Source organism: Diceros bicornis, chromosome 9 (assembly GCF_020826845.1).
Source record: "Diceros bicornis minor isolate mBicDic1 chromosome 9, mDicBic1.mat.cur, whole genome shotgun sequence".
NCBI classification, from domain to species: domain Eukaryota; kingdom Metazoa; phylum Chordata; class Mammalia; order Perissodactyla; family Rhinocerotidae; genus Diceros; species Diceros bicornis.
In genome coordinates this window covers 26101030-26121384 of record NC_080748.1, presented here as the reverse complement: position 1 = coordinate 26121384, position 20355 = coordinate 26101030, and the positions used below count along the sequence as shown (strand labels likewise).

At 44.7% G+C, this 20355-nt stretch overlaps 1 protein-coding gene across 1 annotated transcript in view; it reads left to right on the top strand.

Moving 5' to 3' along the window:
* FAM124A (family with sequence similarity 124 member A) overlaps nucleotides 1-20355 on the top strand; it is a 92385-nt gene that overhangs the window by 24299 nt on the left and 47731 nt on the right. The window contains exon 3 of the mRNA XM_058548113.1: nucleotides 3527-4260. Within this exon, the coding sequence (XP_058404096.1) occupies nucleotides 3527-4260 (734 nt within the window). The remainder of the gene's footprint in view (nucleotides 1-3526; nucleotides 4261-20355) is intronic.

The following is a 20355-nucleotide window of genomic DNA, read 5'->3' as shown; positions in this document are numbered from 1 at the left end:
GCTCCAAGCCTGTCACTTGTGCCTCCTAAATAGCCTGTGAATCTATGCCTCTTCTGTATACCCACTCACTCTGCCTACATCTGTAAGTATTGCAGTGTAGCAACCATCCCCAAACAACGGCTTAAAACAACAATCATTTATTATTTCCCATGTGTCTTGGGTCAGCTGCTCTAGACTGGGCTCAGCTGGGTGGCTCTTACCATGTGTCTTTGGGTATGTGAGGTTGGCTGATGTAGGCTGGGCTCAGCTAGGGTGGTTCTGCTCCACGTATCTCTCATCCTCCTTTCTGGCACCAGTGGGCTAGCCCAAGCGCGTTCTTCCAGTGGAAGTGTCAGAAGCACAAGAAGGCAAGCCAACACACATGTCACTGTTGAGTCTTTCAGTTGACAAAGCTAGGCAGATGGTCTAATCCAAAGTCAAAGGGTGGGGAAATGCACTTCACCCATTTAGTGGGAGGAGCTACAAAGTCACATGGCAGAGAGCAAGGAGACAGGGCAGAATAAAGAACTGGGGCCAATAATGCAATCTCCTACACCGCCAAGCCCTTGTTATCTCTTGTCTAGACTCTGCACTCATCTTCCAACTTCTTGCTTTGCCTATAATCAACTTTCCCCTGACTTGATCCCAACACTCTTTATTGAAACATTCCACAAGGTACAAACTTCCTTGTATAAAGTAATTGTCATGGGGATGTAATGATGACTATAATTAATAATACCTTATTACATATTTGAAAGATGCTAAGAGAGTATATCTTAAAAGTCCTCATCACAAGAAAAAAAGTTTTTTAACTATATGTGGTGACATGTTAACTAGACTTATATTGTGGTCATTTCATATTATATACAAATATTGAATCATTATGTTGTACATCTGAAACTAATATAATGTTATATGTCAATTATACCTCAATTAAAAAATCATGCCTATGTAATGAAGCCTCCATTAAAACCCAAAAGGATGGTGCTCAGAGAGCTTTGGGGAGAGTGTCACTCTCTGAGAGGGCATGGAAACTCTGCATCCCTTTCCCCATGCATCTCTTCCATCTGGCTGTTCCTGAGTTATATTCTTTTATAATAAACCAGTAATCCAGTAAGAAGAAGAAGAAACAAAAAAACAACAACTTTCCATTGCCCCTTATCACTACCAAATTGAGCTGAGGCCCTGTACAACTTGGCTCTAATCCATTTTTCCTGCTGCATCTGTTGCCATGTTTCAGAATTACTCACCACCCCCTTCCAAATGTGCTTGTTTTTTGTACAGTTCTGAGCCTTCATAAACAGTCTTCCCTCTTCCTGCAGTGATCTTGCCCACACTTGAGGTTTTTATAAGTAGGATGTCATTTACCTTCAAGACCCAGTTCACATGGAGCCTCCTCCAGAAAGCCTTCTCAGAAGCCCTCCAGAAAAAAAGTTGCCCCTTCCTTTGTCGTGTGGTAGTAAATTGGAATTGCATACTGCTCATATTTAACTCACACAAGTTTGGGAATATATGCCCAGCCAGAGGGAGAGAGGAAGAGAGGGAGTTTAAATGATTCCACCCACCATTCTGCTCTGTGATTATGGGAGTACTGAGACTTGACTTGGCTGTTACCTTAGTCATTCTTAGGTTCCAGAAGCCTCTTGAGCTCCCAGAAGCCTGTTGTCACTGAGTGGGGGGTCTAGTGTTTAATGACACAAGACTATTCTTTTATAACACAAACCATGCAGCCAGCCTGTTATTTCTTCTGGTGTTCAACCAAAGGAACATCTATCTGGCTGTGTTGTTGCAAGTTGGTATCTTCAGTACTATATTGGGAATTTAAGGGACTCCCAGTGGTAATGTTATCTATAGGTAATTTTTACCTCATGGTGACTTCAGAATCTAATCCTTGCCTAAGATGCTACTCTATTGTATTTCCTAGAGGCAGATATCAGATTGAATTTTAATTTTTCATGTCTGTGTTTCCCAGCTAAATCATAAAGTTCTCATTTGTAGCTTCCAGTTCTTTAGAGGGCTACTGCCTATGGTTGTACAGGTCCTGCACTGCACAACTCTAAGGGAGCACTATTGATGCCAGAGTCTATGTAAACAGACTCAGATAGTCCTCTGGTACCAGCTTCATTGTTCCCCAATGCCTGGTATATACTGATTGCTCAAAAAAAGTATGAACGAGTAAATGAGATAGAAGGCAACAATAAACTGACTAACTATTCCCAAGTGAGATATCTAACAGAGTTGGGATCAAAATTCAGACAGGTTTTGATCCAACAAAATTAAAACCATGTTATTATAGGAGCATATGATGAAATGTACCTGTAAGCCCACTTGGGACATCTTATTTGCCTATAACAAAAAAATTACTTTTCATCCTGTGAACTGATCGAGGCTATGGTTCCTAAAAGCACATCACAATTCTCAAACGTATTGACCGCATGATTGCCCTATGCCAACACCCTAGTGATCATGGTGAGGCATGTGTATGAAGGCAGGTCTGGATTCTAGATGAACTTAGCCCCCCCAAGTCACAGTAGACTTAAAGATTTCTTGATTTCCCTTGGATGAGTCATAAAACTTATGTGAATGTAAATAAAGCCATCTTTTAAAAGAAGTAGCCTTTTATCAGGTTATCTGATGAAATATGCTGAATATTTCTGAGTTAGAAATATGCCAGCGTGGCCAGGAAACTGTTCACCCCATGGGAAAGTGCTGCCAAGTTAAACAGTCAACTTCACACTTGGAATTCTGTGCTTCCAGATGTTCTGCCAGAGGACATAGGGAGGGTAACTGACCCATTCAGGATGTGTGGGCCTCTGGGTGGACGTGGTCTGGGGAGAGGCCCAAAAGACAGCATTATGCAGGCGGTAGTGGTCTCCCCATGCGTCCCCCACCCCTAATCACAGTCCCAGTAAGCCCGACAGCAAGAACGCTGTGCCCAGGGTTGTTCTTCCCTGTGTTTCCAGCAACAAGATGATCACAACCAGGCCCCCACTCTGACCATCGGGACACTGTTGGCCTCCAGCCAGAGCTTGAGCTGTCAGTTAGAGGAAGTGTGTAGCACAGGGCACAAAGAAAGGATTCCATAAATGTTTGTTAAATGAATGAACAAAATAAACCAGTGAAATAAGCAAACAAGAGGTGTGCAGTGGTATAGGGTACATTCATGGTGTGAGGCACTGCAATTACTTCAGGAAATACTAAATAGTGTACACTTAATGCTACAGCATCTTCTCTGATGGGCCGATTTTCCCTTCCAGATCAATGGGGACTTGGCTTTCTGTTGTCTAATGGAAATTACACTCAACCTGAGGAAGTACAGCACCAAGGTTTTCCCAACACTGCCCAACTTGGGAACCATTCCTAGCAATAGTTCTTTAGTTTCTGGCTGCTACAAGTGCTGCAACAGGAGTTCTGCACGTGAACTTGGGCTCAGAAAATCATAACAATCATGGAGTCAGTTCAGTTAGAATTTAGCTTCTCCCAGACCTTGCATTTCATTAGGGGACACCTTAATGAAATAGCCACAATTTTGTGTGTGTTTTCCCAGGTGAGCTTTCCTTGGAGGAGGCGCAGGACCCTTTCCTGGTTAGCATCCACATCATCGCAGACCCAGGGGAGTCCCAGCCCCTGCAGGAGGCCATCGACAAGGTCTTGGCTTGGATCCACCCCGACCTCCAGCTGTTCAGGGTCTCTGAAAGGAGGGCGTCCCGGCGGCGGAGGAAGCCGCCCAAGGTGGCACAGCCGGCGCTGGCGGTGGTTCTCTTCCTGCAGGAGGAGTACGGCGAGGAGCAGATCCTGCAGCTGCACCGCACGCTGCAGCGGCCGCCCTGGCGCCACCACCACACGGAGCGCGTGCCCGGCAGGTTCCTGCCCTACCTGCCCTGCAGCCAGGACTTCTTCACGCTGGCCCCCGGGACCCCGCTGTGGGCCATCCGGCCCGTGCACTACGGCAGGGAAATCGTGCGCTTCACCATCTACTGTCGCCACGACAACTACGCCGACATCCTCAAGTTCTACGAGCTGATCCTCAGGCGGAGCCCCAGCCAGAGGAAAACGGACTTCTGCATCTTCCCCATTTTCTCCAATCTGGATGTGGACATCCAGTTCTCCCTGAAAAGACTGCCCTGTGACCAGACCCCGGTCCCCACCGACTCCTCGGTGCTGGAGTTCCGAGTCAAGGACATCGGCCAGCTCGTGCCTCTCTTGCCAAACCCCTGCAGCCCCATCAGTGAGGGGCGCTGGCAGACGGAGGACCACGACGGGAACAAGATCCTTCTGCAGGTACCTTGGGGGAAGTCTGTCTGTCTGTGTCTGTCTGTTGGGGGCAATAGAGAAACAAGTGGGTTGGCTCTGCCAGAAACCCTGGTTAGTACCTGTGACAGAGCAATGACTTAAGAAAAAGGAGGGATCGCTGACCCTCTGCCTAGCTCTTAGACCAAGTCAAGGTGTCCATACTCTACTAAACATAAGAGGAGGTATGGAGGGCTCTTTCCATTGGTTCTTTTCACTTTACTGCCATGGCCACGTGCCTCAGGTGAGCAACTGCCAGTTCCTCCAGGTGCCTCTTCACCCCGCTGTGTCTGAGCATCCACTGAAGGCTCCGGGCTCCTGGTGATTTCAGAGGAGCTTATATCCCTGGGAACTTGTTATTAAAGATTCCTGAGTCTACTCTCTCACACTTAGGGAGTTTTTACCAATGTATTCTTCACTTCCCCAAAGGAACTGAGGGAAAACCCATCTATGAAAATTGTCAAGTATGTTGACATTCAGTAGAGAAGATGTCTGTTCTCTTCTTCCCTCTGGTTCCACCCCACCTTCTATCCTTCCACCCTTCTACTGCTGGCCAGTAAGTTAAAGTTCAGTTATCACTTGAAAAATGATTTTCTCTTAAACGTTTTAAGGAGTAAGTGATGCCTTTGGAGCTCTGGTTTCATTAAGTGTGGGGAAGAGCGAGTGAATACATTTAAGGAAATAGATGCAGCAGACTGCCCTGTTCCTTCCGTTCGTTAACGCCTTCCCTCAGTTACCAGACTTCTCCTCTCATCCTTCCAGTGATTGTCCAACACTCTTTAAAGGTCATTAATTAGACTCTAGAATTCAAAATTGAGCATATAGGTTTAGGAATGTCCTACACTTGGCCCTACCTGATAGCTTTCTAAACCCAGGCTTTCTGGAATTAATGAGTGATTCAGTTCCAGGCCTATAGGACTTTATTTTTCTGAAAAGCCCCTGCCTCTGTCGTCTCAGTTTTCAGGTGTGGCTACCTGAAAGGAGCAAGTGGAAAGCGAATTAGGGGACATTGTCTTGAAAGCTGCTGATCATAGTTACTTGAATCACAGTAAAGTTTCCATAAATCACAGTAAAGTATCCATAAAGTTTCATAGTTTTTGTTGTTTTTGGCATTAAACGTCAGAACTGTAATCCACATACCACAAAATGAAGTGAGAATTTGGCACATATCAGATAACTGGTTAAAAATACAGCCAGGCCACATTACTGAAGACAGAAAGGTCACCTTTAGATATTTACTGTTTATAGAAACTAGATAATTTCAGATTTCCGTTCGAACTATGCAGATAAGAAACTAAATAATATTGCTTTATTATTCAGTGAACTGAATGCTACCTAGCATTTGCTTTTTAATCCCTTCTGAAATGTGAGAAAAATTTTCTTCTGTTTTTGAAGACTGCCAATTCTTTATGCAAAACATGATGCAGTTGCCTAAGTAAAAGTTAATGAAAGGATGTTGTTTGTACTAAAAGACCAAAATGAATGTGATTGTTTCTGAAGGGACTGCTTCCTTTTTGCTGTAATTAGAATATTTTTTTCTCTTGATCACTATAATAATGTAAATGAAAGAATAAAGTATGAAAACTTGGCCTGGACTCTGCTCAAAGGAACCATTGAAAGAATATTTCAAAGAAGATCCACACATTTAAATGGTTATAAAATCTGTACAGGTGCAGGCTTTTGAAGTTAGACCATCAAAGTGTGAAAAGAGTAAGAAAAAAGATTTGTATCTTGGCTCTCAGGAATGCAGGCCTTTGTTCAAAATAGTAATATGTTGAGGAGTTAAATTAGTGTGGGTAGAAATGACTAATAGCCCCCTCGTAATTCTTGATTATGGTCGTCTGAACAGGTTACTGTTACTGCCTCACTACAGAAAGCAGCGTTCTGGTCTATCCTGAGATAGACCTGCCCAACTCCTTAAGTTACTTTAAAAGTAAAAATTTATGTTTCAGTCTTTAGCAAAATTAATATATTTAGGTCATGGGGTCAGGGGCGCAGTTGAGACAGCACCTTTTTATCCACATTCTCCTTAGCAGTATATGTTTTCCAAGTTCCATTTTTAACTGTAATTTTTAATATAAATGCTTTTGTTCAGGTGGGTGGAGTTATACATTGAAGAAAATCTTGGTTGGGTAGTTTTCAGTTGCTTTATTTTATTTTCTTTTTTTGTTAACAAAGAGTGGCCCTGAGCTAACACCTGTTGCCAATCTTCTTCTTTTTGCTTGAGGAAGCCCTAAGCCAACATCTGTGCCCATTTTCATCTATTTGTATATGGGTCACCACCACAGCATGGCTTGATGAGTGATGTAGGTCCACGCCTGGGATCCAAACCCGCAAACCTGGGCCACCGAAGTGGAGCATACTGAACTTAACCACTATGCCACTGGGCTGGCTCCTTCAACTGCTTTCTTAAAATATAGATTGCATTTTATTTTCTCATCCTGCCCCATTGACTTAACATTCCATATTTCAGAAACCTCCTCCTCCCATTTAATTCTTCTGGAGGAGAAAAGCTGAGAGGTTTTTTTCTGGGAGCTACTGAGCCTCTTATCAGAATTTGGAAATGTTTTTTACTAAGATCTGATAAGATGGAAAGAAAGCTTTCCTCCTGTAACTCACCCCTTCTCCTTTCTTGGCATTGCTTGGTTCAGGGGGAAAGGCAGGGAGGTGGGTGGGTGAGGAGTCTCTAGCATCAGAAGTTGCCTGAGATCCCTCTGGAAAATGTGTCTTAGAAATTTGCATTAATGCTTGATAGTACTAAACTACAGCTTTCTGGGGTCAAGGCCTATGTTTTATGAATCTTGCCACATCTCCTAGAGCTAAACTAACATTGTACTTTGAACATGAAAGGTACTATTTATGTGTTTTTCTTTTTATTGAAGAATAACATACATGCAGAAAAGTACACGTCATAAATATGCAGCTCAGTGAATTTTCACAGATTGAGCATTTGTGTAACCTGCACACGGATGAAGAAACAGAACAGAGCCAGAAACAGAAGAGAAGGCCTCTCCTCCCCTGCTCCTGGGACTCCCTTCCCTTAAATGAACATATTAATTACTCTCTGTTGCACAAAAGGGGGGAAGAAGTACCTAGTCAAAAAAGTTAGGAATATGGCTATGTTATCTTTTTTTTTTTTGTATTTATAAGTAGATCTCACATTTTTTAAAAAAAGATTTAAGATGGCTGGTAAAGATATATACTACACAAGAAGATTAATAAAAATAATTACATACTGAAGGGACTTGAAGGAGAGGAAAAATATTGATAGGAAAGTAAGATAAACCAGGTGTGACATCCAAAATGCATGTCATTTTCTATATACTGTCTAGCTGTGCTGTTCAATTGGTAAACAGTAGCCACATGTGGCTATTTAAATTTAAAATTTAAGTTAAATAAAATTAAAAATTCAGTTCCTCTGTCACACTAGATACCTTCAAGCGCTCAGTCGCCACATGTGGTAGTGGCTGCCATATTGGACAGCACAGATACAGAAAATTTTCACCATCACAGAAAGTTCTGTTGGCCAGCATTCTTCTAGAAATAGGCCCCAAATTGACTTTGAGTTCTCCAGCAGCAAAAACAAAATGGAAAATCATCAATGATATGATGTAGAGTCCGTGAGGTAAAAATAAACCATGCTTTAGATGCACAAATATTTCTGGTTCTGAGTCCTGGGAACACTGTCCCCCCACATTCTCATGTAATGGTATCAACAACCCACCCTCATCTGTACCTCTAGAATAAGCGCACCAGGGTCTCACAAGGCTCTTCATTATACAGCGCCTGCAGTGTAGGCCAGGGTGCCAGCCAAGCATAGTGTAGAAGAGCCGCTGCACAGAGGGAGGCTGGGCAAAACAAGGTGGTCCCCGCCTGCAGCTCCTGGGGGCTCGGTTTAATCCCAGAGGGAGGGATACACCTTCAGATAGCTCCCAAAATTTGTTTCTCTCAGCCAAGTTCTTGGTAGATAGTGACGGTGAGCTTGGCTTTTTTATTCCAGTCAAGTGTGTGGAGTAACCTGTTCCTTGTAGCTGGTCAAGGACAGAGTCATATGTACTGTGACTCAGCCAAGCTGGGTTGTATGTTCACATCTTTTACAGAGCTCTGAGGAGCCTGACAAGGACGCAGGCCTGAAGGGAAGGCCACCTGCCTCCCTTGGAGGCCTGCTACGGGAGCACCATGGGCAGGGCCAAAGCTCTCCTTAAGAAGTGATTTGGGGTCTGCCCAGACAAAAGCACAATTGAAGACATTCCACAAAGAGAATGTGGCTGCAATTTTAGGCTGGAAGATGTTGAAAGCAGGTTGCTCTGTGTCTTCAAAGTAGCAAGGTAATTTGACAGTGGTGTCTAAGTCTTTGGACGACTTCTTCCGTAGAGGATGGTCACCAGCTGTTCTTTGCATCCTCATAGGGCAGAAGAGGAAATTAGCTTGAACAAGAGGTTTTAAGTAAGATTTACAAGGCAAGAAATCCTGACATGAAGAATTGTCAGCGATTGGAAGAGTTGCCAGGCTAAGGCTCTGGGATTGTCTCACTGGAGAGCTTTTAAGATTTCATTCAGATCAGCTGGTTTACTTGTCTTTCTACAGCGAGGAGATTGACTAGACAATCAATCCTGGAATACTGGAGACATTGGCGCTCTGAGGCCAGGGAGACGGATGCTGATGAGGATGCAATTGCCGGACTGAGTGGGCTCCAGAGACTTTAAAAAAAAATTTTAATTGTGGTAAAATACACATAATAAAATTTACCATCTTAACCATTTTAAGTATGCAGTTCAGTGGCATTAAATACATTCACATTATTGTGCAGCCATCACCACCCTCCATGTCCAGAACTCTTTTCATCTTGCAAAAATGAAGCTCTGTCCCCATTAAACACTAACTCCTCATTCTCCCCTCCCCCAACCCCTGGCAACCACCATTCTACTTCCTGTCTCTATGACTTGCACTCCTCTGGGTACCTCATATGAGTGGAATCATACAATATTTGACTTTTCATGACTGGCTTATTTCCCTTAGCATAATGCCCTCAGGGTTCATCCATGTTGTAGCATGTGTCAGAATTTCCTGCCTTTTTAAAGCTGAATAATATTCTGTTATGAACATGCCACATTTTGTTTATCCATGCATCCGTTGATGGACACTTGAGTTGCTTCTACCTTTGGGCTATTGTGAATAATGCTGCTGTGGACATGGGTGTACAAATATCTCTTTGGGTCTCTGCTTTTCCTTCTTTTGGCTATTTACCCAGAAGTAAATTGTGGGTCATATGGTAATTCCGTGTTTCATTTTTTGAGGATAGGAACCGCCGTACTGTTTTCCATGGCAGCTGCACCATTTTACATTTCCACCAGCAATGTACAAGGGTGAGACTTATTTTCTAAGAATGCAGAGGGGCCGGCCTGGTGGTGTAGTGGTTAAGTTCATGCACTTCACCTCAGCAGCCCAAGGTTCATGGGTTTGGATCCCAGGTGTGGACCTACACACCACTCATCAAGCCATGCTGTGGTGGTGTCCCACCTACAAAATAGAGAAAGATTAGCACAGATATTAGCTCAGCAACAATCTTCCTCAAGCAAAAAGAGGAAGATTGGCAGCAGATGTTAGCTCAGGGCCAATCTTCCTTGCCAATAAAAAAAAAAAAAAGAATGCAGAGAAAGGCCTGCTCTTTGTTTGTGAGGTACAGGGCATTGTTTTCTGCAGTTGGAGGTACGGAGGTGACAGTGGTTGGAAAGAATAGAACAAACACTGAAGTGAGGCTTTTCCTTTATGCTTCACCCTACGCACTCCAGATCTAGACTCATGGCAGAAGTTCTTAACCTGCCATCCTTGGATCCCAAGCACAGTTTGTGTGCATGCGTTTATGTGCATTATCATAAAAGGTGCATCAGATCATGTCTCTTTCAAGATTAAGTCTCTCCCGATGCTTTCCCATGACCCTTGCAATCCCTTCCAGATCTTCACCAAGGCCTAAGGCTTTACATCAGCTGGTCGCTGCTTACCTCTCTGGCTTTATCTCCTCACTCTGTCCCCTCTTACTCCTTCTATGCCTTCCACATTGGCCTGCTGTCTGTTCCTGAGATGCAGCGAGCTCATTCCTGCCTCAGGACCTTTGAACCTACTATTCTGTCTGCCTGGAATGATCTCCTCCAAGATCTTCACATGGCAGCTTCCTTCTCATCATTCAAGTTTTGGAGACACCTTCCCTGCCTGCTCCACCTGAAGAAGCTCCCTTTCCCTGACCCCAGCACTCTCTATTACTTCATTTCATTTTTCTTTTTACACATTTATCACTATCTAAAATTATTTTGTATATTTTTCTGTTTACTTGTATATTATCTTTCTCTATTACTAGATTGTTGAATGAATGAATGAATTTGATTTGGCCGAAGAGGGCCAAGAGCCATCATTGGAATCTCAAAGGGGTTCATGATCCCTGTATAGCCTCTCATGTCTGGGTTATGACCCCACATTGAGGGAAGAACCTTTAGCACACATTTATTGAACAACGCCTCTGTGCCAGCCCCTCACCTTCTTCTCAGTAGCTCACAGCCCAGTGGAGGCAGAGACATGCAAACCAAGAAATCCAGCAAAGTATTCCAGGTGCTGTGATTTAAAAAACTCATATAGGGCAGTGTGCGGCACAGACCTTGGAGTCAGAGGTATTTGGGTGGAATCCTGACTCTTCTACTTACTAGTTGAGTGACCCTGGGCATGTGACATTACGTTGCTGAAACTCTGTTTCCCAATCTGAAAATTTAGGATAATATTTCTTACCTTGCAGAGTTACTCAGACATTGAGAAAGAATGTCTTTGAAGTACCCCTCGGTCAGCACCCAATGAACCAATGAAGAGTAGCTGTTATTACACAGGGTGGATTGGTTGATGCTGGCCAGGGGTGGGGAAGATGGCCACGAAAGGCTTCTTAGAAGAACTAATGCCTGAACTGAGCTGAGCTGAGCTGAGGGTGGGTGTGGGTCCAGGGGAGCTCCAGGGCAGCGAAAGGCACAAAGGCCTGGGCAGGGCTGCCGGGCCGGGGCAGTGGGCAGGGCTCCGAGCTGCCATCCTGAGGCAGGGAGGTGTCTGGTGAGAAACCAACTCAAGAAAAGGGCAAACCATTCTTCACTTGCTTAGGGCAAAAACACCAGAGTTGTTCTGAGGCCTCCTCTTTCAGGAGACCTCATTGGCTCCATCTCCAGAATACATGCAGCATCGAACTACTTCTCGCCACTGCCACGGCCACCGCCAGCTCAGTCAGGAGCCTCCTGACCAGTCGCCTTATTTCTGCCCTCACCTCCCTACAGTCAGTTCTCCACCGGACAGTTAGAGGGTCCTTTTAAAACCTGTCAGACCGTGTGACTCCTCTGCCCAGAACCCTGGGGGCCACCCATCCCCCCAGGTGGAGTGAAAGCCAGGTTCCTCACAGTGGCCGATGGGGCCCAGAGTTACCTCCCTGTTCTACTCTCCTCGCCTCTGCTCCCCTCACTCGGCCCCGGCCACCCTGGCCTCATTGTTGACCCTTCAGAACACCCTGTGCCCGCTCTGTCCCCTCTGCCTGGAGCACCCCCACAGCTGGCCACATGGCTCCCTCACCCCCTTGAGGTCCCCGCTAGCGTCCCCTCAGTGGCGAGGCCTCGCCTGGCCACTCTGGGAAGAACACCCTCCCTCCCCCGTTCTCTCACACGCGGACACGCCAGCAGCCGTCCTCCCTGCCCTGCTTGCTTTTTCTCCACAGCACTGTCACCTTTTATCATGCTGTGTATGGACTCGATTATAGGCTTGTCTGTCTCCCCACTAGAACACAAGCACCTCGAGGGCAGGGACTTCATCTGTCTTGCCCACTGCTGGATCCCTGGTGCCTCTGACAGTGTCGGCACATGTTGGGCACTCAGTGTTTGAATGAATAAAGAAGGAAAGAAGGAAAGACAGACAGAAGGGGAGAGAGGTGGGAGACTTTGGGCTGTTGCAGGCATGCCCTCTAGAGGCAGATGGAGCAGTGGAAAGCCTCGGCATGGTGGTTAGGAGGCCGTTGGGGACAGGGGACCTAGGAGGATGAGGACCCAGAGGAGGAGAAGGGGACAGGAGGCGCCTGGAGGGAGGACTCCTTGGGCCATGGTGTCTGCTAGCTGACTGCGAGCGGGACTATAGCCACTGAACACAGGGCAGAGGGCAAAGAGGAAGTGTGGGTGGCCTCCCAAGGCCTCTCCCTGCCCTCACACCTGGCTGGATGCCCTGCGGGCCAGCTTCTCTTCTCTTCCGTGCAGAGAACAGTGGCCATGCTGATGGGAGCCCTTTCCCCTCCATCCAGCCATGGGAGAGGCCCCCCTTCTCCTAGGGGAGGCTCCAAGAGTCAGAGGAGGCTCAGCCAGTGTCTCTGAGGCCAGAACACACACACGACAATGGTCCACCCTCCAGGCTTGGTGCCTCTGCTTCTAGGAACAGGGACAGACCGTCTCCAGTTGATCAGCTTCTTTCCTGGGTAAGAGCTTATGCAGGGAAGAATTGACCCAAGAAACAATAATGGTGTGATACCACATATTCATTGCTTGCTTAGTAGGTGCCACGCTCTGGGCTAAGTGTACTCTAATACCTTACTTAACCCTCTCGCACTTCCAGCAGCCGGGGACCATTCGTATACCCCCAACAGATGCACACCCTGGACTGAGGTCAAGTAACGGCCTCTCATTCTTACCAACAGAAGATGGGGCTGGGGACGGACTTAGGCACATTTGACTCTCGAACTCACGCTGGCTGTGCTGCTCCCTGTCCTTTTCCAAGGAACCCAGTAGGGGCCTGGGTGTTCCTTCTACTAGTGCTTCTCAGACTTCAGCAGGCATGAAAATCGATTTCCTGGGGCTGCCTCCAGAGACTTTGATCCAGGAGGTGCAGGGTGGGGCCTGAGATCCTGAATCTCTAACCAGCTCCCAGGTGCTGCTACCCATGTTTGATTACCACTGCCTGGGGCTCGTTCACTTTTTAAAGTATATTATAATTGTACCTAGTAGCAGGCTCGGGACAGAACATCAAGAGTACAAGTCGCTATATCGTGGTGATCATTTTGCAATATATACATATATCGAATCATTATGTGGAACACCTGAAACTGATATAATGTTGTATGTCAATTATATCTCAATTTAAAAAAGTGTACACATTGCAAGAGGAATCTGGAGGGTGAGCAGAGCTTCCTAAAACTGTTTTTATCCTGTTTGCGGCCCCAACCTTGATGTCCGACGCACAGCAGCTACTCAGCAGATAGCTTGTCCCTCCTTCCCCTGGTCTCTGGTGTTCTCAGGGCAGGGGTACAGTGGCCCAGGGGGCAGGACATCCACACATGGAGGCAGGAAGACACCAGATGAACAGGAGACCATTTGGCACACGAGCTTGCCACACCTGCCCAGGGTTTGTGGCTCCCAGTCCAGACTCTGAAGAAAATCACTGTTTCCAGTCAACCGCATTGCCTGCACTGGGTTATTTTATCTGTGCAGATTATTCAGGGTGGTTGAAAGCCGCCCCCAGAAAGTCATTTCCCAGAGCATCGTCTGGGTTTGATATTCCTGCAGAATGTATAAGTGACATCATAGCTCTTTCAGGCCTGGAAGGAAGAGTAATTTTCTTTCAGGAAAAAAAAAGGAGCAGCAGCGAACTATGATTACAGGCCTTGGCAGGACTCGGAATCAGATCTTTGAGGCAGAGGAAGGGAAAGGAGGAATTTTAAGCGATGTTTTCTTTCCCCCTTGGCCTGCCTGTCTCCCTTAGCTTATTTAGCTTGGAATGTCCGAGGCTCTGCTTCCGAAGGGGTCGGGTTTGGTGATTGATCTGGAAGGAAGTGCTGCTGTTTCTGCGTGTGGCACATGGCTCCCAGCAGGCAGGGCCTGTCCCCTGCAGGCCAGCCGTGTTGATGCCTGTGGGTAAGCTGCAGCAGAAATGGACAGTCCAGCACTTTGGGGAGCTGTTCGAGTCAGCAAACACTTTGAATATCTCCTCTCAGCCAGACATGGTACTGGAGATGGACGAAGATGAACAAGCGAGTCCCTGTGCTCCAAGTTCACAGCTGCTCCAGACCATGGAGTATGACGTGTGCCACCCATGGTACAGCAAAGTGGGGTGCAGTGGGTGTCCTCTGGAGGGGTGCCTCCCTCCAGGGCCAGGGAAACAGGAAGACTATGGCAGATGTCTTCTGGGAGCCAGCAGTTAGGAGTTTGGGCTCTAGATCCCACAGATCTAGACTAAATCCTGTTGGCCTGGTGACCTGACAGCTCTGTCCAATTGGCCTAACCTTAAAACACCAGGCCAAAAAACCTACTTTAATTTCCAGTGAATTTTCTTTCTATGTTAATATATTTTTTGTTAGCTTCCAATTAGCCATCCTTTGATGTTTTCATATTTTTATTAGAAAGTAATAAAACCAAATTACCCAACATTTTTTGGAAATTAGAGAATTTTTAAAAAATCACTCTGTTACTGCTACCATAACAGAGCATTTTGGTACATTTTCTTCTGGGTTGTTTTGTTTTTTTGTTTGTTTTTGTCATGTAAGCTGTATATGTCAGTTTTCTTTAAAAAATTTTTTTTTTCACTTTTTCTTTCTCACCTGTTCCAAAAAATGTAAGAAAAGAGCCTTTTGCTAAAGGGCTTCAGACCTGTTGGTTAGTTTTCTCTTTCCCCCTACCAACCTTCCACCCACCCAAATGGAAGGTCAAACATTACTTTGACTTAAAGGAACTTTCCACCTGATTCTTGGCTTCATGCTGGGAGAACGACCCCCTGAACCCTCTGGAACATTATGCTAATGGAATCTCTGTCTCCCTCTATGTACTCAGATACACCTTTGCCACCCAAAAAGTCTAGGTTCCACTAGTTTGGATTTTTGTCACCTCAAAGGAGTCACTTTGTTCCCAAGGTGGTCTGGAAGGGGACTGTGTGAGGGTCCAGTTAATATGTACCAATGTAACTGTCACAGTACCTGCTGACAGCAGGCTCTCAGTGAACACCTGCTTTTAAAAAATAGCCCCACAGTGTGAGCACCAACCAGCCTCAGAAATTTAGAGCCACCCACCTAGGCCACGGGGGAAGGGAGAGGGCTCCTGGACCCACTATAGCCCCTGCTGTAGTCACTGGTAGCCAGAAAGTCTACAGGCCCTCAGTCAGGAGCCCTAACCTTTCCCACTGAGTGACCTCTGGCTGTGACTTCTCCCTTTTCGTGTGGACCAAGGGTGGGAAGGATAAACAGTGGGCTTTGAAGGGAGGCAGGAAGGAGTGAAGGGCCTCAGTCATGGAGAGGGCAAGTAGCAGTGGGAGGCAGAGCATGGACAACCTCCAGCCTTGGCCCACAGGGTGCTCTATCCATCTGCTGCTGAAAATTGAAGTTGATCTTTGTGCCACAATGCCAGCCCTGCTCCCAGGAGACCAAATGTGACTCTAGATTAGGCAGAGAACACTTTCTCTGTGTGCATTCTGCAGCACAGGAAGGAAGCAGCCGAGTTTGACAGTCCTGCTCTGCCCAAAAGGACCTAAATGGTCTCAGCCTCTTTGCCCACCTCCCTGCCCCCTGGACCTCACTGCATCCCTGAAGATGCCTCTTCGCTAGTCCTGGCCTGCCGAATACAAGAGCATCACGCATCCCCTGGCTGACGAGTGACCACGATTAACAAGTGATGAAGCAACATCTCCATGGTGTCTCATGGTAGGGCTCTCACTTGGCCAGGTGACTCTTCTAAACGATCTTCAAGCTTGATGACTTGTAAGTAGGGGGGAACCTGGTTAGAACAAGCATAACATTCCACCTGGGCATGAAAATATCTCCAATCCACCTTGGGAAGGAAGCAAGTCAACAGTATCCCCCATTTCACTTCTACTTATTGAGAATGGTATAATACTGTTTAGTTTTATTTTTTATTTCTTCAACACTTCTTTTTTTTTTTTTTTGTGAGGAAGATCAGCCCTGAGCTAACATCCATGCTAATCCTCCTCTTTTTGCTGAGGAAGACCGGCTCTGAGCTAACATCTATTGCCAATCCCCCTCCTTTTTTTTTTTCTCCCAAAGCCCCAGTAGATAGTTGTATGTCATAGTTGCACATCCTTCCAGTTGCTGTATGTGGGACGCGACCTCAGCATGGCCGGAGAAGTGGTGCGTCGGTGCGCACCCAGATCTGAACCCAGCCGCCAGTAGCGGAGCGCGCGCACTTAACCTCTAAGCCACGGGGCCGGGCCCTCTTCAACACTTCTTAATGTCTGTGTTTGGCATTTATAAATTATAAACTATCTTACTTCTAAAAATATTTTAAATAAACATATATGTTGCAGGCTAGTTGTCCTGATTAAGAGATCAGAAAGTGGATAGAAAAGGGCAGAGAGAAGGGAATTGAGGATTAAGTGTGAGTTTCCTGGAAGCCAAAACAGAAAGAGAAACACAGTTTTCATTGATTACAAAAAAAAATTCAGATCTGAAAATACAAACTTTTCTGGGTGCTAAATCTCCATAGGTTCCTTTTGTAAGAATCATTCAAGGTAATGATGGATGGTTTTCCACTATGGCTTTTGGAAGAGGGAGAAATGTTTTTCGGGTGTCCATGGATGAGGTCAAGGGTGACTGATGACTTTACCCATTGATGTAACCGTTACATAGCCATTGGTGTCTTTAGGCCAGAGCTGCTGTCCTCTTTGCTCTGGAACAAGATTTTAATGCCCATGATTGCTATTTGTCAAAGAGTTCGGAAGAGGAAATAAATTAGAAATGGCATAAATAAAACGTTATAGCGACAGGATGGGAGCAACCACTGGGGGACCCATGAGGCACCCTCTCTCCCTGCCAGTTGTGCGTCTTCCCATTCTCATAGAGTCCCTCAAAACCCAAGCCAACTCCCTCTCCTGCATCCTCAGGGACTCAATCCTCACTTCCCCAACCCCCCGCCCCCCACATGTCAGTCCCCCTGTGTCAGTGTGTCCAGTGGCCCATGCTTCGAGATGTCTCTCAACTGAAACTGGATGGAGCTTTAAAATTGCGTATGCCATGTTGTCTTCCATAGCAATGGCTTCCACTTATTAAACATATATCTGCATCTTTCATAGTCCAGACATTTCATATGTATCATCTTTAATCCCCAAAATCTAAGAATCATTTTTACCATTTTCATATTAGAAAAATGACCACAAGTTTGGCCTCTGAGCCGAGATTTGCATTTGTATGCCATCTCTTCCAGATACTAGCTCTATGACCCTGGGCAAGTTACTTTCCTTCTCTGTGCCTCAGTTTCTTTATCTGTCAAATGAGGATAATAAAAGTAAGTACCTCTTAGGACTGCTGTATCAGCCTGGGCTCACTCAGAGAGGCTTATGAGTGATCTAGCATAAGGACTGCACATGATTGTGGGAGCTGACAGAAAAGGCTGTACCCCTGGTGTTAGACCTGAGCTCTCCCCAGATCAGCTGGGCCAACAGTCAGGAGAAAAAGCTGATGGGAAATCAAGGAGATCAAGGGCATTCTGGAACCCTGGTCTGTCATCACCTCAACTTCATCTGATGTGTTGACCTGAAGAGAAGCTGGCACCCTTGTCGTGGACCTAAAACACCCCTGCCCAGAGCTAGGAGAAGCTGAAAATGGACCTCTAGTGGGAGCTGGAGGAGCTGCAGGCCCGGGGGCAGCATCGTGCTCACAAGGTGGGACAGCATGTGCAAGCCTCCACAGTGCCTGGTGCCCTGCTTCAACCTTCAGAGCACGAAAAATGGCTGCTCCTTCATTTCCACCCCACATCCCAAGCACGTTTCTCTTGTGACCAACCTTAAACAGAATCATATGGGGAAGGAAATTCTGGGAAACATAGTTTTTGTGTTCTAGTGTAGCTGAGGTGACACAATGTAAAGCCAAGATGGTTATGGGATGAAATGAGTAAATATAGGGAAAGGATTTTTTTTTTCATTTTTTTTCCAGTTTTATTGAGATATAATTGACATACAACACTGTATAAGTTTAAGGTGTACAGCATAATTACTTACATAAATTGTGAAATGATTACCATAATAAGTTTAGTTAACATCTATCATCTCATATAATTACTAAAAAAAAGAAGAAAAATGCTTTTTTCCTTGTAAAGAGAACTCTTTGGACTGACCCTCTTAGCATACCATACAGCAGTATTAACTATAGTCATCATGTTGTACTTTACATACTTAGTATGTATTTATCTTATAACTGGAAGTTTGTACTTTCTAGGTCCATCTATGTTGTTGCGAATGGCAGATTTCTTTCTTTTTAATGGCTAAATAGTATTCCATTGTGTGTATGTATATGTATATATCTACACACACACCACAATTTCTTATCCGTTCATCCATAGATAGACACTTAGGTTGTTTCCTTGTCTTGGCTATTGTAAATAACGTGGCTGTGTTCATGGGGGTGCAGATACCTCTTTGACATAGTGGTTTTGTTTCCTTCAGATAAGTACCCAGAAGTAGAGTTGCTGGATCATCTGGTAGTTCTATTTTTAATTTTTTGAGGAACCTCCATGCTGTTTTCCCTAGTGGTGCACCAATTTACATTCCCACCAACAGTGCACAAGGGTTACCTTTTCTCCACATCCGGACCAGCATTTGTTATCTCCTGTCTTTTTGATGATAGTCATTCTAACAGGCATGAGGTGATGTCTCATTGTGGTTTTGATTTGCGTTTCCCAATGATTAGTGACGCTGAGCACATTTTCATGTACCTGTTGGCCATTCATATATCTTCTTTGGAAAAATGTCTGTTCAGGTCCTTTGCCCATTTTTAAATTGGATTATTTGTTTTTTTTCTATTGAGTTATATGAGTTATTTATATATTTTGGATATTAACCCCTTTTCAGATATATGATTTGCAAATATTTTTTCCTATTCCTTAGGTTTTCTTTTCATTTCTTGATCACTTGTTTAGCTGTGCAGAAGTTTTTTAGTTTGATATAGTTCCACTTGTTTGCTTTTTATTTTGTTGCTTGTGCTTTAGGTGTCATATTCAAAAAATCATTAGCAAGACCCATGTCAAGGAGCTTTTTTTCTTATGTTTTCTTCTAGGAGTTTTAAGGTTTCCAGTCTTACATTTAAGTCTTTAATCCATTTCGAGTTACTTTTGTGAGTGATATAAGTCTAGTTTCATTCTTTTACATGCGAATATCCAATTTTTTAAGCACCATTTATTGAAGAAACTGTCTTTTCTCTATTGAGTATTCTTGGCTCCCTTGTCAAATATTAGTTGACTGTGTATGCATGGGTTTATTTCTGGGCTCTCGGGTGTATCCCATTGATCTATGTGTGTGTTTTTATGCCAGTACCATACTGTTTTGATTGCCATAGCTTTATAACATAGCTTGAAATCAAGAAATGTGATGCTTTGTTCTCCTTTCTAAGGATTGCTTTGGATATTTGGAGTATTTTGTGGTTCTATATAAATTTTAGAACTGTATTTTCTACTTCTGTAAAAAATGCCATTGAAATCTGAATAGGGATTGCATTGAATCTATAAATGTCTTTGGGTAGTATGGACGTTTTAACAATATTAATTCTTCCAGTTCATGAACGTGGGATACCTTTCCATTTATTTGCGTCGTCTTCAATTTCTTTCATCAGTGTCTTGTAGTTTTTAGCATAGAGAACTTTCACCTCCTAGGTTAAATTTGTTACTAAGTATTTTATTGTTTTTGATGCTATTGTAAATGGAATTAATTTCATTATTTCTTTCTCAGATAATTTGTTGTTAGTATATGTAAATACTGTTGATTTTTGTATGTTAATTTTGTATCCTGCAACTTCACTGAATTTATCGATTAGATCTAACAGTTTCTTGGTAGCAGTTTTAGGATTTTCTCCATATAAAATCATGTCATCTCCAAATAGAGACCATTTTACTTCTTCCTTTCTGATGCTCATTACTTTGTCTTTTTCTTGCCTGATTGCTCTGGCTAGGACTTCCAGTACTGTGTTGATTAGGCGTGGTGAGAGTGGGCACCATGGTCTTGTTCCTGATCTTAGAGGAAAAGCTTTCGACCTTTCACGATTGAGTATGATGTTAGCTGTGGGCTTGTCATATGTAGCCTTTATTATGTTGAAGTACG